At 47.1% G+C, this 15765-nt stretch overlaps 1 protein-coding gene and 1 long non-coding RNA gene across 2 annotated transcripts in view; one reads left to right on the top strand and one right to left on the bottom strand.

Annotated features, from left to right (window-relative positions):
• PTCHD1 (patched domain containing 1) overlaps positions 1-479 on the bottom strand; it is a gene marked incomplete at its 5' end in the record, with an annotated part of 51077 nt that extends 50598 nt beyond the window's left edge. The window contains one exon of the mRNA XM_079910260.1: positions 129-479. Within this exon, the coding sequence (XP_079766386.1) occupies positions 129-479 (351 nt within the window). The remainder of the gene's footprint in view (positions 1-128) is intronic.
• Positions 1-14661, top strand: part of LOC307180336 — a 253751-nt gene extending 239090 nt beyond the window's left edge. The window contains exon 8 of the long non-coding RNA XR_013825722.1: positions 14575-14661. This is a non-coding gene — a long non-coding RNA (uncharacterized lncRNA). The remainder of the gene's footprint in view (positions 1-14574) is intronic.
• Positions 14662-15765: the final 1104 nt, after the last annotated feature.

Genomic DNA, 15765 nt, shown 5'->3' with positions numbered 1-15765 from the left:
CAGCAGAGCCCCTGCGGCAGTCGCCTGGGATGGGAGAGGAGGCGCTCTCAGCCCGGACCCCCGCGCTCAGCCAGCCCAACCGCGGCAGCGGCGCCCGCAGAGGCTGCCCGTGCCCGCCCCCCTCTCACCTTTAAGATCAGGTCGGTGTGATGCTGGTCCAGCATGTTGGCTTTCTGGAAGGAGGTGACGATGACCCGGCCGTAGCGCCCAGGGGTCTGCAGGTCCGAGTAGAGCCGGTGCTTGGAGCGGTTGACCGGGAAGAGGCTGTTGACGAGGTTGCGCTCGATCTTGGCGAGGCTGTGCTGGGGCGCCAGCAGGTGCTCCACGCTCTCCTCGACCTGGTAGCGGCTGAAGCTGGCGCCGAGCAGGATGGAGATGAGCACCGGCGCCGAGGCGAAGAAGACAGGGTGACTGGCAATGAAGTGGCCGAGCCGGGAGAAACACGTCCTCAAGCCCCTGTGCAGAACCTGCCGCAGCATCCTAGAGCAGAGCGGGCGCGGGAGGAGGGCGAGGCGCACGCTCGGCGCGGGCTCGGGCGGCGGCGGCGGCGGCGGCGGCGGTGGCGGCGCCCGCGGCGGCGGCGACGGCGGCGGCGGCGGCGGAGGCGAGACCCGGTGCTCTCCCGGAGCCGCGGCACCACCATCGGGGAGTCCCGCGCCGCGCTTCGGGAGGGTCCCCTCGGGCCGGAGACACGCCCTCCTGCCCGCGGCCGCGCCGGCCCTGAGAGCCCCCCAGCTTGGCGGCCTCCGCGCCGCCCCCACCCCGCCCTACCCCGTGCGCCCTCCCCACCCCCCGCCGCCTCCCCGCCAGAGGGGCTCGGAGCGGCGGGGCAGCGTCCCGGCTCAGCGCCGGAGGTGCCCGGGGCAGCCCCCGCGGCGCGTCATGACCCCACTCACCCGACCCCCGAGGCCAACGACGGGGTGGCGCGGGGAGTGGCGGCGGCGCTATCGCGGGGAGCTTCTGCGCGCCAGCCTAGGAGCACGAGGACGGAGAATTCCAGGCTACACCCAGTCCCCTCCCCTCCCCGCACTCCCCTCCCCCGGCCCGGCCCGCCGCGCACGCCCTCCCCTCCCCTGTCCTCCTCCGGGGAGACCCAGAGATGAATAAAGAAATGGCCCCGATTTTCCAAACAAAAAGTAAAGAGTTTTCCCGGGGGGCGTCGGGCGGACCCGCTCAGAGCCGAATCCCCCCAGAGGCGGAAAGGAAGAGGCTGAAGACTGCGTGCGCCCAGGCTCTCTCGCCAGGCTCAGGTGGTGGCGCGCACTGGCTGGTGCGGAGAGGGGGTGGGGAGCGAAGACGCTCGAACGTGGAAATCACGCCTCCTCTCAAGTAAGAGCCATTTAAAATATCCCCAACATTGCAGCTTCCGCGGGACCACAGAGTCCGGTTGTGCGTCTGGGGCACGTCCACTCCAAAGGCGCCTCTGGAGAGTCTTCTCGCTCTCAATTAGGGGCACTCCAGAGTGGGTTGGACAGTTCTGCCGCGCGCCCCTCAACCTCCCCACACCGTCCCCCGGTAATAAAAGTGCTGATAATGATGGTCAGTCGGTGGAGTCGCCGGTCGCCAGGGCTCTGTTGCTCCCGGACTCCCGCCTCTCCGCACTGCCGCCGCCGCCGCCTCCTCCTCCTCCTCCTCCTCCTCCTCCTCCTCTTCCTCCTCCTCCTCCTCCTCTCTCTGTCGTCACTGGCGGGTCTGGGGGACCTGGTGCGGCGGGGCTGGAGCGGGCGCCCCTGCGGGCATAGAGTGTTTGTGAACAGCTGGTTAGGGAGTCTGTAGCGTTACTCTCCTTCTCTCCTCCACTCCGCCCTCTCCTCCTCAAATGGGCGAGTGTAGGAGCGGGGGACACCTTATCTCAGACCTGGAGAGATGTGGTCTCCGAGAGTGCCGAGCCGCAGGGGGCGCGGGGGAACCCGGGGGGCGCCGACGGCTCGGCAAAGTTGGGCGTGTGCTTGTGCGCGCCAGCCGTGAGCTAGAAGGCAGCCACTGTGGCTCCCCTCGCACACCCCCTCCAGAGAATTCCCCGAGAAGGCGGGCGCCGACTTCGGGCCCGGGATAGACCTGCGGCGGCGGCGGGAACGGCCACGCACAGGTACAATTTAGCGCGGTTCGTTGCGCGCTCCAATCCCCGGGGTCCATCCGTTGCAACGCAGACCGAAGCGGGATCTCGGAGTCTGGGCCGCTGGGGCGCTCGGTCCGGCCAGGGGGGTGGGGACCGGGGCGCGGAGAGGGGTCCCCAGGCTTCGCGCTTTGAGCGCTCGGCCTTCCCATCCCACGCCTCCGGTCGCTCCTGCTTAGCTTTTTAGTGCCAAGGGTCAAGCGAGAGGCGGCGGTGACTGGAGGCGCGGTCCCTGGAGTGTGGCCCGCACTACTGAGCATGGGCATGCATATTAATCAAAGCTGAAGGAAGACGGGATAGGGAGAGGAAGAGAGGAGGAGGAGAGGGAGAGGGAGATGGATGGGAGACCGCGACTAAGGGGGGTATTTCCCTAACGTTCCCAGCCCAGATTCCCCAATGCCAAGCGGCCCTCCACTTCTCAAACTGAACTTGGGAACTTGCACGTCAGAAACAGGAAGTCGTGGGCCAGGAAATCCTCCTTTCTTGGTTCCTCTTCTCCCTTTCCCCACACCAGACCCTCCGTCCTATATTCGCTCAGCAACACCTGCAACTGCTGCGCTGCCCACCCCGGGGGCGCACCCGCTCAGCTCTGCCTGCGCTCCCTAGGTCCTTCTGCCCAGCCGTACTCTCGTCCACTTTCTGAGCTCCACCTCGCTGTTCCCCACACCGCTCTCTGTTTCCAAAGGCTCCCTCTGGTTCACCAGCAGCTTCCAGCCGACAGCGCTCCCCCCCCCACCCCCTCAGAACTGCCGTTCCCGGGAGGGGCTCGAAATTCCCCTGCAACACTCCACTTGTGCCCTTCCCCCGTCATCTTAATTTCTGCTCGCGGAGACGCCGCTGCTCTGCAGCGCTTTGCTGATTCACGATGATCGCGGAGGGAAAAGCCTCATTGACTTGTGCCCCTGCTAGCGGCGACTCGAGCGCGAGCGGCTGCGAGGGCACACGCTTTGGGAAACCACCCACCACTGCGCAGCCGAGGTGCTAAATGGCAGGGTGGATGCCTCGCCTGGCTCTCGGCCGGGGCACTCGGAAAGAAGGAAAGGGCCGGCGGAGGGAGGGGGGTACGGTGGCAGTGGGAATTACTGCGAGCACCGGTCTCTGCGGCCGAGCCGGCGGCAGCTGGTGGGTGGGCACCTCTCAGGAGGCCTAAAGTCGGTTTCTGCGCGGGGAGCAAACAAAGATGTTGCCTGTTGCTCTGGTGCCAGCGCAGCGCCAGAAGTAAGAGAAGGGAAACCAGCCGACAGGTCTGCTGGGGAGCCTTTAACATTTCGGCAAAGCTCTTTGCATTCTGAAGTCTTTGTCCCTCCAGATGGTTCCCTCCCGTCCCTAGAATTTTCGGCCTTTTACTATAAGCCTTCACGCGGGCTGAAGAGCTGGCATCCCCGCTCTCAGTGCCTGGGCTGAGTCCTAGAGCGGGACAAACGCAGCGTTGCTCACCGGGCCGGTGGGGGTGTTTTCTCCCACGAGGAAAGGGCCTTACCTTGGAGACCGAGGCATTTGCTTCTAGTCCTCCCAACTCGGTTCCTAATTGTTCTTCGGTATACTGGGGGGAACATACCCTACCGGCTTTAATTCAGACACACGGACCGGCCTGAGAGTGGGTCTTCCTGCCACTTTTTAATGCGGAAATTGTCTAAATTGAGTTGGAGTTAAGAGAAAGAGAGCGCGCGCGCAGGGAGGGCGTTGCCTCCTCCCGATTTGATTTGTCTTCTCTTTTGATTCAGACATTCAGGGGAGCATTGCCACCACCAAAGACTTGGGTTTGCATTAGGACGATGACCTTGGCTTGGGTACAGAGCTTCCATGAGTACATTTGTAAATTATTCCTTTTTCTGGTTAAAAATTAATACATATTACTTGTAGAAAATTTAGAAAATAAGAACAAGAAAAAGGAAGAGAAAGACACCTGTATTCCTGTACTTTCACCACCTTTCAAAGGTAACCTCTATTAATGATTTATTGTACACATAGACAACATAATGTAGAGGTTAAGGCTATTGGTCTATAGCCACTAAGTTAAATCCTTGCTCTACTACTTTTGTTGGGTAAGTAACTTAACCTCTTTATGCCATACTTTTCTCTTCTGGAAAATGGGAATATCGATTGTACTTACTACATAGAGTTGCCGTGAAGGTTAAATAGGTTAAAAATGTAGGGCACTTAAGACGGTGCCTGGAATATCACAAACAGTAAATGATATTTGTTACAATCCTAGTTCTCTCTGACTGAATATGTGTGTGTGTGTGTGTGAAAAAGAAAGTCAGTCCCTGCCAGTCCCTGCCATGCAGAAGCTGGCCTGGTATAATCTGCTGGGACTTGGGGTTGCTAGGACCTGCTCACAACGAAGCTTTGGTGTTCTCCTGTTGAGCAAAAACCATTCCCGAAACACTAATGGCAGATAAGGTCACTCTGTAACTGGGATGGATCCAGACAAAATTAGGAACACTCCATAATCATGTCTGAACACAGACAAAACAGGAACCTTGTCCAAACCACAAAAATGACCAAACATGTTCCTCCCCTGGCTAATATGAGTGACTATTGTGGTGTGTTGAAAAACAAATGACAGCTTTAGCCTTGCTCTAGTCTCTCTCCCTCCAGGTGAAGATTTAGTAAGACACAATCATAAAACTATGCCTGCTTCCCGAGAGCATCCAAACCAGAGCAAGCCCCACTGCTTTAAACCTTACCCCAAATCATTAACACGAGCCCAAATCCTATGATAAGTCTTCTCTAACACCTTCTTATTGAGACGCCCCTCAGTTCTCCACGGTGCGTGTTCTCCCTGGCTGCAATGAAAAATAAAGCCAACTTGTTCGATTATTGGCATGTTCCTGGTGGGCTTTGGCAGGAGGGCTTTGGTAGTGCGTGTACAATGTTTATACACTGCCTTTTTCTAAAATAGAGGGTTATAATAAACATTCTCTTTGATAAACATTTTTCCCATTAAATAGATTATGAACATTTTCTCATAGTCAATTAATATTGCTATAAGACATTTTAATGGCTGCGTAGAATTCTATCATATGGCTGAAACTTCAACTTGTACCATATTGCTGGACATTTAGGTTTTTAAAATTTTTACTTTTGTAAATAGCAGTGAGATGAACAGCCTGTAGGTAAATGTCTGACTGCATCTCTATTTTCTTAGGGTCAAATATCCATCACTACATTTTAAGTGGACAGCTCCTACCTAACCGATGTCTTTCTGATTATTGTTCAGTTGGAAGGGACAAGGGCATTCCTTCACAGGGATTACACTCCTTGGTCAAATAAATGAAGTATTCCTGCTTGGGGGCAGGGGATTTCTATCATCTGTTACATTTGGAGTCCGTCTCTTGGCTCAGTATTGCTCAGAGATGCCAGAGGGATCGATCATGGTGTGGAAGGAGGGTGGACCCAAAGGAAAAGCTTATTTGGTTTGAAAAGGTTAGAAACAAGGGTATTCTCTGGTCTCGCAAGTATGTCAAACCTTAGCTTTCAATAATCACACCACCATTTTCTGCCTCAGAAACAACAAACTATTTTCATTCATATATCTTAAATCTAAACTGTTCTATGTCAACCATGAAATCATTGTACGTGGTTTCATGTACAGCAGGATCATGCATAGGAAAGTTGGGTGGCTGCAATTTAGGGTGGTACGTAGCATAGTGTGTTTATCGTCACTTTATACTATCCTGATCTCAATAAGCCTGATAGATTTCTTAAGTGGTGGGTGCTTCTGCCATCCTAGAAGATGCCATCTAGGTAAGATTTCTTGGAGAATGGAAACAGATGCAGGGAAGGAGAAAGTGTAACAAGCATTTTCCTTTCAGAGTGAGGAGGGTCCCCTGGCAAACATCAGTGTTTTTTGCGGGGATGCCTCCGTAAAATATCTCCTGGGACTCAGCCCTATTTTGACCAAAAAACCGTTTTATGCAGAGCAACACTGTATTCACAGAAAGTTTACGCAAAGGGAGACTTCTGAAGATAGTTTAAACTTGCAGTTGAAGAGAGGACACGTGTGTGGCAAGTCCTAATAGGTTGCTTAAGATAAAGAGGCACGCTGCTGTGTGTAGATGATCCCCTCTGAAAAGTGTGCTGATTGGATATCTGAGTCTTTCAGGATATTCTGCCAACTCAGTAGGCTCTCAATATCATCATGAGTCTTGTAGCAAAATGATCAATCATGACATAGGGAAAAAAGTCATGCAAAATAATTTTCTTGAACAAACATAGGACTCCAGGGCTAAGAGAGGGATATTTCATGCATCGATTCAGGGAGAAACATTTTGAAAGACGCTATTTGGGTGTCTGGGCTCACCATGCCACCCGTAGGTTGAGACGGCCAGGTCCAAATTGTTGCTTGCTTTTTTTTCTCCTCAAAAGCAGAAAGCGTGGCCTTGCCCTTTCTCCATCTTTCAAAATCCTTCCGTCCTTCAAGGTTCTCTTAAAATCCTAGCTCATATATCTAATAAGCTTTCTCTGACTGCCAAAACAACATTGATTAATTTAACTTGATTGAACAATTTTATTTGAATTCTTTCAGTGAGCAAGTTTCTACTGAGGTCAACAACTGGGAGAAATTGAGTGAGGGATTCCCTGCTCTCAAGAAATTTTTAGTCTAATAGGGTTGGATAAATATACTGAGAATTAAAATAGGAACCAGAGTTAAGGGTTAGAGGAGAGGCAACAAAAAAGGCATAGATGATATCTGGTTGGTTTCCAGCCTTAGAATACCTTTAGCCTTGAGCTAGCATCTTGCTGTTCTGAGCTTCTTTGTTATCTAACGTTATAGATATCTACACGTTAATGAGATGTAAATATTATGTATCAGTTTTTGATAGGCTTTTGACCACTGGGCTGGGCTGATAGAGGCCCCCTTCTCTCTTCCCTTGGGATGGTCCTAAAGTTTTGAGCTTGGTCAAAGATGACCGCTCCTCATTCTGGGAATTCCTGAGTAATGCCACTTTCTTGAAATCTAAGTGCAACTCAGGTTTTTCATTAAGTGAAGCTGGCTTTCCTTCCACTGCATCTAAATGAGGAGAGTTTAGGTACTTTATTCACTTTCAGCACCAGGGACAGATCCATTACAACCTAGTGACTCCTCCCCTTTCCAGCCTCTATCACTTCTAAATTGGTTTTAGGGAAATTTTAGAGCTAAAGAGTTTCTTTAAACTAATATAATCAGGGAGTTGATCATTTTTTTCTAAGCCAGGTCATTTAAAATGGAAATAAGTTTAAACTGGTAGACCATTAAATCCAATATGATCATATTTAAAATTGTGCCCAATAATTTGATGCATTTGTGGTGTGTTTGTATTGAGGGGGGACATTTAAAGGAAAATGTTAGAACAAATTCTAAACTACAATCTCTTGAATTTTAGGAGCGATTGTGCTGAAAACTCACAGGAATGATAGAAAATGAGGAAAAGAATATTCTCCTGTGTTTTATGTGCTAAGTTTAGCCTTAGGCACTTTCCCGTATCTTAGTCCATGTAATTTGCAAAATCACTCTGTGGGCTGTAAGTATTGTCAAACCCATTTTAAAGAGAGGAAATTGAGGATTAAAGAGATTAACTGTCTTGTTCAGGGTTACACTGTAATGGAAGTATAAATAGAATCCAGGCCTATCTGATATCAAAATCCATGTTTTCCTGTTCAATCATTCTTTTAAGCAGAAAATTACCTGATTCCTTTTCTAAAATGCCTTGATTGAATATCATGAAGTGTAAAAAACATCATAATCAGCTAATATAATGTGCTATGAACATTATAAACAATTTCATGCTGTTTCTGTATTTACTATTCATTTAATAGTGTTGTAAAGTGTCAGTATCAATGGCCTATCCGTCAATCAGGTTTTCAGTGTTTGTATTCATTTCTGATGTTGGTATTCCTTAGAGGAGTTCTGTGGACCAACAAAAATATTGTTATGGAACCCAAAGTGTTTGTTGATCTAATCCAACCCACTCTTTTTGCAGATGGCAAAATTTCTGCAGTCCTTGTCTGGATTCTACCAAGAAAAATCCCTCAAAATGTTAAAATGGAAAACTGTCAAGTGGTTCCAAAATACATAGCAGAAAAAGCAACCAAATAGACTCTGACCTTATGCCTGTTGAAATTCTTCCATTTTTTAGTGGTTCACCAGTAGTCATTATACTGCAAAGGAAAGATTCTTTAATTCTCTTCCTTTACTTACCGTGTAAAGTGAACAGAGACCATTATAATCACCAGATCCGTTGTCTTACGTATGAGCATAGGGGACATAAGAAAGCAGGGGGTTTCCTGATACAATTCTTAGCTTCGGGGCAGTCTTTCTTTGATGTTTATATATTTAATTCCTTTAAAAATTGTACTCCAGAGCATAACCTAAGAACAAAGCGCTTCATCTCTTCTGTTATTAGAACTGTGTACTTCTTGCTTTGACTTTTAAAAATGACAGAGCTACAAGGCATTCTGTTCCCCATGGCTGATAACTTCCTTCTAGTGAATGGCGTTACGTTGGTGAATTAATTAATAGTAAAATCTGATTTACATGTTCACAAATATTAGAATTTTAGAAAAGTTACATCGGAGGCAGCTCCTAGGAGGGTCTAAGTGAGAGAAGGAAAAAAAAAATCAAAGAATCCTTTTTCAGAAAAAGCACAAGACTTGGCATTTCTGGGGCTGCTTTGCTTCCACCTTCAGGCGTCTTCTGAATATTGTAAAGGGGATTATTCTAGTTGTGGAAAAGCCTTTTCTTCCATGAGTTGAAAGGTTTAGCCTCAGGTGAATGCCATTACCTCCTGTGGTCCGCCTAGCAGCAAAAACTGAAGTAGTTTGGCTACTGGCCTAGCCATCAGCAAATATGGCCTTCCATCTAGCTCTGTCTCATCACCGTATTTCAGATTTCTCTTCATAAAAATCAGAATGATAAAGATGATGATGCTATCTCCCAGGTAAGGAGATCTTCAGGTATAAAACATGATAATGAATGTAAAGTGCTTTGAAATGACCATACCCATTATTGGGCTTGATAAGTCCGAGGCATCTTGCTAAATGTGGAGAATGAAGACGTGTGAAGACCTTGCTTTTGAAGTGTCCACAGTGCAGTGGACTGGGGCCACCAAGTGAAACAACAAAATTGTGTAGTGTGGCAAGGACATTGGTGCTATGCGACCAGTGAGAAGGTTCCTCTAATCCAATCTGAAAAGCAGAGGTAGGGTTTGGAAAGGCTGTGAAGGGTATGTGTAGAGGTGCTGTCTGGTGCTCCAACCATAGCCTCTTGGCCTGCTCTAGAAGTTCACTCGAGGTAGTTCCTGTATATGCTGATGGCTTCCTGCTTCTCTCTGGCTGAGATATTCTCTGGCCACGGGGGGCAGGCTGGAAGTGCCAGAGAGCTAACAACCTTAGGAGTGGCCCTCAGTTAGTGAGGGATAGGAAAAAGAAAGAAATACCCAAATTTCTTTGCCTCTCTGTAGGACAACTCAGAGAGGTGTTTCACGCAGGCTCTCAAAGACACCACAGCAGAGCTGACCCCACGGTTGCCCGTTTGCGAACACACCTTTTATTGGCTTTTCTCTCTTCTCTCTCTCCCTTCTCCACTCCCTCACTCTGCTTTCTGGAAATCCCCTCCCAAATAAACTGTTTGTGCCCACATGTTTGTTTCAGTATCTGTCTTCGGGGGAGCCCATCTGAAAACAGGAGATGACATCCAAATGGCATCTCAAAGGTTAGCAGTTAGTCAAGCCTAGTGAATTTAGTGGTATATAAATTATACCTCAGTAAATTTGTCTAAAAAAAAAAAAAGGAGTTGGCCAACCCATCATGGAGGGAAAGAATATTCCAGGCAGAGAGAATAACGTTTGAAATTATAAAGATGGCCATAGAGAGCTTAGCTTGTTTTGGTAGCTGCAGACAGTTCAAGATGGATAGACAATAACTTGGAAAAGTAGACAGGGGCCGTGTTAAAAAGGGACTTATAAGCCTAGATAGAGAGCTGGGTGTTTATTTTGAAGGCGACGGGGAGCCATTTCAAGGCTTTAAACAGGGGAGTTTATGGCCAGGTTTATGTTTTATAAAGTTACTCTAGTGGCTGTGTGGAGCGTGGATAAAGAGAGGGCAAGACTAGAGGCAAAGAAGCCAGTTAGGAGGTCACGATAACAATTAGAACAAGAAGAGATTAGGGCCTGAAGCAAGGTGGAGGCCAGTGGGATGGAGAGAAAGGGAAGGATTGATACATTTTTTGGGGGGATAGAATTGACAGGACTGAGGTGATTACAGAATGGAGCTAAGGCACTGCCTCATGGTTTCTGAAGACACAGTTTCATTGCAAAGAGCTACGCTAAACCATAGCCAACCTTAGAGATATTAGTTTATTGTTACCAATTCTACTGGAGAACAGAGCTTCTTGTCAGGGTGAGGAAGAGGAAAGATGGACTGCGTTAAGCTCTAAGCTACAGCAAATGGGGATTGAATGTAATGGTTTGGACATGAGAGTTGGACAAGAGAGGTCAGTAGCCTGGAGGAGTCCCCAGTGTGGAGGCTAAAGTCAATTAGGTCAAGTCTGTAATATGGTGATTCGTGTGGATTAATGAATGTCCTTGCTCCCTAGGGAGCTGAGTTATATCTTAAGGCCGGTTGCTTAAATGAGACAACTTCACTGGGGAGAAGGAAAAGGAGATAAATGAGGAGGAGGTGGTGGGGACAGGGGCAGTGGGAGGAAAATGAAATATATGGCCTTCATGGGTGAGATTTCCCAGAAACCTCCCTCTTTGGTTTATCTCAATTCTCTTCATCTTTATAATGCACCCCTGCGAATTTCCCCTCTGATGACCCTCTAGAACCCATCTCCGAAGGTGACCAAAAACCAGACCCTATACATAAGGCCCCCATTCCTTGGCAGAAGCTTATGTTTTTGTTAGGAAACACACACACGCATATGCCACGTGTGGGTGCTTTAATTTACACAATTAGCAATCACATTGAAGAAAACAGGCACCAGCATTTTATAGTATTAGACACTCATTCTTTCACTGTCACCTATATGGGAGCGCTGTAAATATTAGACCATTTTAATGAAATATTTTTAGTCCTATTATGAGTTATGCTGCTATTAACATTTGTGTACAAGTTTTTTGTATGGATATGTGTTTTTATTTCTCATGGCTATATACCTAGAAATGGAATAGCTGAGTCATGTGGTAACTTTATGCTTAACATTTTGAGGAACTACTGACGGTTTTCCAAAGGGCCTGAACCATTTTACATTCGCACGGGCAATGTTTTTTGATTGTTTGCTTGTTTTTCTCAATCATATTTATGCTAGTTTTTTCTCAGCTTATGATTAGATGGTAGTTCACGAAACCTTTCAGCAGTCTCTTTCTGCATTTGTCTGTCTTTTATTTATTTATTTTTTATTGGGGGATGGTTGCTTTACCATGTTGTGCTGGCGCCTGCTGCACAGCGAAGTGAACCAGCCATAAGTATACACATGTCCCCTCCTTTCTGGATTTCCTTCCCATTTCGGTCACCACAGAGCACCGAGTAGAGTTCCCAGTGCTGTATAGCAGGTCCTCATCAGTTATCTATTTTATACCGAGCGGTGTATATACATCAATCCCAGTCTCCCAGTTCATCCCACCCCCCCACCCCCTGGACTTGTCTGTCTTTTAAATTCTCCCTTTGTGATGAAAGACATTTTTTTTTACATCTCAAAATGTTACTTGAAAATCCCAGTAATATCCTAATAAAAATTCGGATAATGAGATTGTCTGGAAAATATACTTGATTGGACTAGTGTATTACTTAGATACATGTGGAAGCTCATTGTTTGGGGATTTTGAATTTCAGATTGTGATGTCCACATCTTACCAGGGATGCCCAAACCTTCCACAGAATCTCCAGTTTGGGGGGATTTCTTTAAGCCATGGAACAGCAAAGATGGCAGTTGGGGCCACTAGGATGCTCTCTCAGTTTACACTCAGAATGGGAAAGAAAGGAGGGCGAGGCCAAAAGGAGATGAAAGACTCAGAGAGAGCTGTGGGAAGGCCACAAAGACATAATGTGCCAGCTATCGTTTATAGCTCTGAGGGTAGCCAGAGGCGGGTAGTGCCTGAGGTACAATAGTGGGTCTGGTTTGGACCCACTTGGAAGCTTGTCAAATTCACTTTATCCCCTTTCTCTAGTTGAAACTACTCACCCCAATTTACTCCTTCCAGTTCCACCCTACATTTATCCATCCAGTCCCCGTCAATCTGGCCAGTGGCTGGTGAGGAAAATTAAGGAATGGGAAAAAGAGAACAATAAGAACATATGTATTCATGACCCTTCCCCCACTTCTGCACCTCCCTATTTATTATCAGTCCAGTAGGCATTCTGTTTAATTTGCCTTACCTGAAGTGATAACACTTTGGTCCCCATAAGCAGTAGTATCACCTAAGTCATGGTAATGAACTCCCCTATAGAACAATAAAGGTGAAATTAAGTGGTGACAGAATCCCACAGGAAGGACTAACTAATGTTATTAAGTGATACTTTCTTAGTGAAGATTCCCTCCACTGTAATATTTCATTATTAATAGTCCTTGGGAATTTAAAGAAAGGAACGACCTTTTTATGTCTCTGGCTTAGTCTCCTGGTACTCTTAAAGGAATCCAGGCTACGCTTTATGATGCCAAAACCCACCGGTCAGTCCAGTCCGTATGGTAATAGAACAACAACCAACCACATGATTTGGCATTATATAGACAAAACAGCTAATTGTTTGACGGAAATAGTCACATGCAAATCGGTTATTTTGACATCATATGGGCACAGTCCAAGTAAATATTTAAACGGTAATTTAAAAATCATTAATTGGAACCATATTTGTTGATTATCTCATATATACAGGGATTTTTCTCATTTAACAGATGGCTTTGCATCAAGCTCATCTTAGAAATTAGTAAACACAGATTTTTCTAACTGTGGAAAGAAGTAAATACATAAGAAGGGGCCAGAGGCAGAAGGCAACTTAAAGATAACTGAAAATGGTGGCAGTGGTAGTTCGCTAGCGGTCGTAAGATAATGTATGGAGGAGCTGGCGCTTGGGAACTCAAATATTGGAAGCTTCAATGATTAATCTGGTGTGTTAGATTCCTGGGGTTGCCATAACAAAATACCCAAAACTGTGTGGCTTAAACAACAGAAATTTACTGTCTTACCGTTCTGGAGGCTGGAAGTCTGAGATCAAGGTGTTGGCAGGGTTGGTTCCTTCTGAGAGCTGTGTGGGAGAATCTGTTCCATGCTCCTTTCCTACCTTCTGGCAGTGTGCTGGCAACCTCTGGCATCCCTCCGTGTAGTCTCATCACGCTCACAGGGTGTTCTTCCTGGGTGTGTGTGTCTCTAAATTCCTCCTTTTTATAAGGACATCAGTTATATTGAATTAGGGGCCTGTTCTACTCTGTATGACCTTATCTTAACTAATTACATCTGCAATGATCCTACTTCCAAATAAGGTACTAGGGGTTAGGACTTTAATATATGAATTTGGGGAAGGAGGTGGACAATTCAGCCTATCACATCTGGTATAGATTACTGTTCCAGTATAGAGGTTAATACCACCTCCACAGAGGACCAGAATTCCCCATAAGCTCTGGCGAGAGTCATCTTTTTTTTTTTTTAGTTTATATTGAGTATAGTTGCTTTACAGTGTTGTGTAAGTTTCTGCTGTACAGCAAAGTGAATCGGCTATATGTATACGTATATCCCCTCCTTTTTCGATTTCTTTCCCATTTAGGTCACCACAGAGCATTGAGTAGAGCTCCCCGTGCCATACAGTAGATTCTCATTAGTTACCTATTTTATACAGCCACTATGGAGAACAATATGGAGGTTCCTTAAAAAACTAAAAATAGGGCTTCCCTGGTGGTGCGGTGGTTGAGAGTCCACCTGCCGATGCAGGGGACACGGGTTCGTGCCCCGGTCCGGGAAGATCCCACATGCTGCTGAGCGGCTGGGCCCGTGAGCCATGGTCGCTGAGCCTGCGCGTCCGGAGCCTGTGCTCTGCAACGGGAGAGGCCACAAGAGTGAGAGGCCCGCGTACTGCAAAAAAAAAAAAAAAAACTAAACTAAAAATGAACTACCTTATGACCCAGCAATCCCACTCCTGGGCATATACTCAGAGGAAACCATAATTCCAAAGGATACGTGCACCCCAATGTTCATTGCAGCACTATTTACAATTGCCAGGACATGGAAGCAACCTAAATGTCCATTGACAGAGGCATGGATAAAGAAGATGTGGCACATATATACAATGGAATATTACTCAGCCATAAAAAGGAACGAAATTGTGCCATTTGCAGAGATGTTGATGGACCTAGTGGATGTCATACAGAGTGAAGTAAGTCAGAAAGAGAAAACAATTATATATTAATGTATATATGAGGAGTCATCTTTTTTTTTTTTTTGTGGTACGCGGGCCTCTCACAGCTGTGGCCTCTCCCGTTGCAGAGCACAGCCTCCGGATGCACAGGCTCAGCGGCCATGGCTCACGGGCCCAGCCGCTCCGCAGCATGTGGGATCTTCCCAGACCGGGGCATGAACCTGTGTCCCCTGCATCGGCAGGCGGACTCTCAACCACTGCGTCACCAGGGAAGCCCTGAGGAGCCATCTTTGGATGTTTTGGGGTAAAGATAAGGGCAAAGTAGAAATCTGCTGTCAGCTAGACACTAACAACATAAAATACTAATTTTTCACTTAATGCCCTCTTGATGCCTCCTCTCCATATTTGAGAGGACTGGGGCTAACAGTTACCTTAAGATTTGGGGTCCAAGAGAAAGTTGAACATCGGTGACTCCCATGTTTTTTGAGAGTGCTTTAGGTCTCCCCTTGGCTTGAAGATTATAATGCAAGAAAATTCCTACTTTGTATGTTTTGTATATTTTCCAGTCCAATTTGAAGTTTTGTCTCAGATGACTCCTGGGTATTTTCTTTTTTTACTTTTTATAAAATTACTCTCTCCCATAAGAGCTATTCCCCCCCCATGAATTTTCATAATTTTAATCTAACAATTATGCTTTCAGAGTCTTCCCTTCTACTTTGTTTGAAAACAGTTTACCTGCCAACGTCCACTTCCTCAGGCAACGCCATGGCCATCTCTACCCCATCCTCACCCTTGTGTGCCTTTCTATTTGGATTCGGGAGAATCACTTGACTACCATTTCCCACCTGGAAGAAAGGGGATGGAGGTCATCCTTTTAAATATCTTAAACGTCTCGGTTAGAACCATCGTGTCTCAGTGGTCAGCCCTTGATGTGAGTGATGGATTATGCTTTGCAAGGTTATCTCTTTCCCGAGAACATCACTAGCAAAGCCCTGGTAGACTTTTCCTGAGTAGTGTCACAGGGTATTTGTATCAGTGTTAAACTGGCCTTAGAAGGCACCTTGCTCTTACCGGCGATAAACCCTCTTATCTTGATCTGCTTCATTTGAGAACTTCTTCAGAAGTGGCTCCTTTTAATTGTCGATGATTTTTGTTGCAAAGCTTTCAGTGAGAAAATAATAGAGGCTATGTATGCATGCAGGAAGAACAGTTGGAGGGTTGAGTCAAACCACCAGGCAGTTTGGTGGGAAAAAAGTTTTCCCAAGCCAAGCTTTCATCTGGCACCTCTTGGCTAAGCGTTGTATATATTTGTACATACA

This window comes from Stenella coeruleoalba (assembly GCF_951394435.1).
Source record: "Stenella coeruleoalba genome assembly, chromosome: X".
Lineage (NCBI taxonomy): Eukaryota > Metazoa > Chordata > Mammalia > Artiodactyla > Delphinidae > Stenella > Stenella coeruleoalba.
Note: the sequence above shows the minus strand (reverse complement) of the source record. Positions and strands in the feature narration are given on the sequence as shown.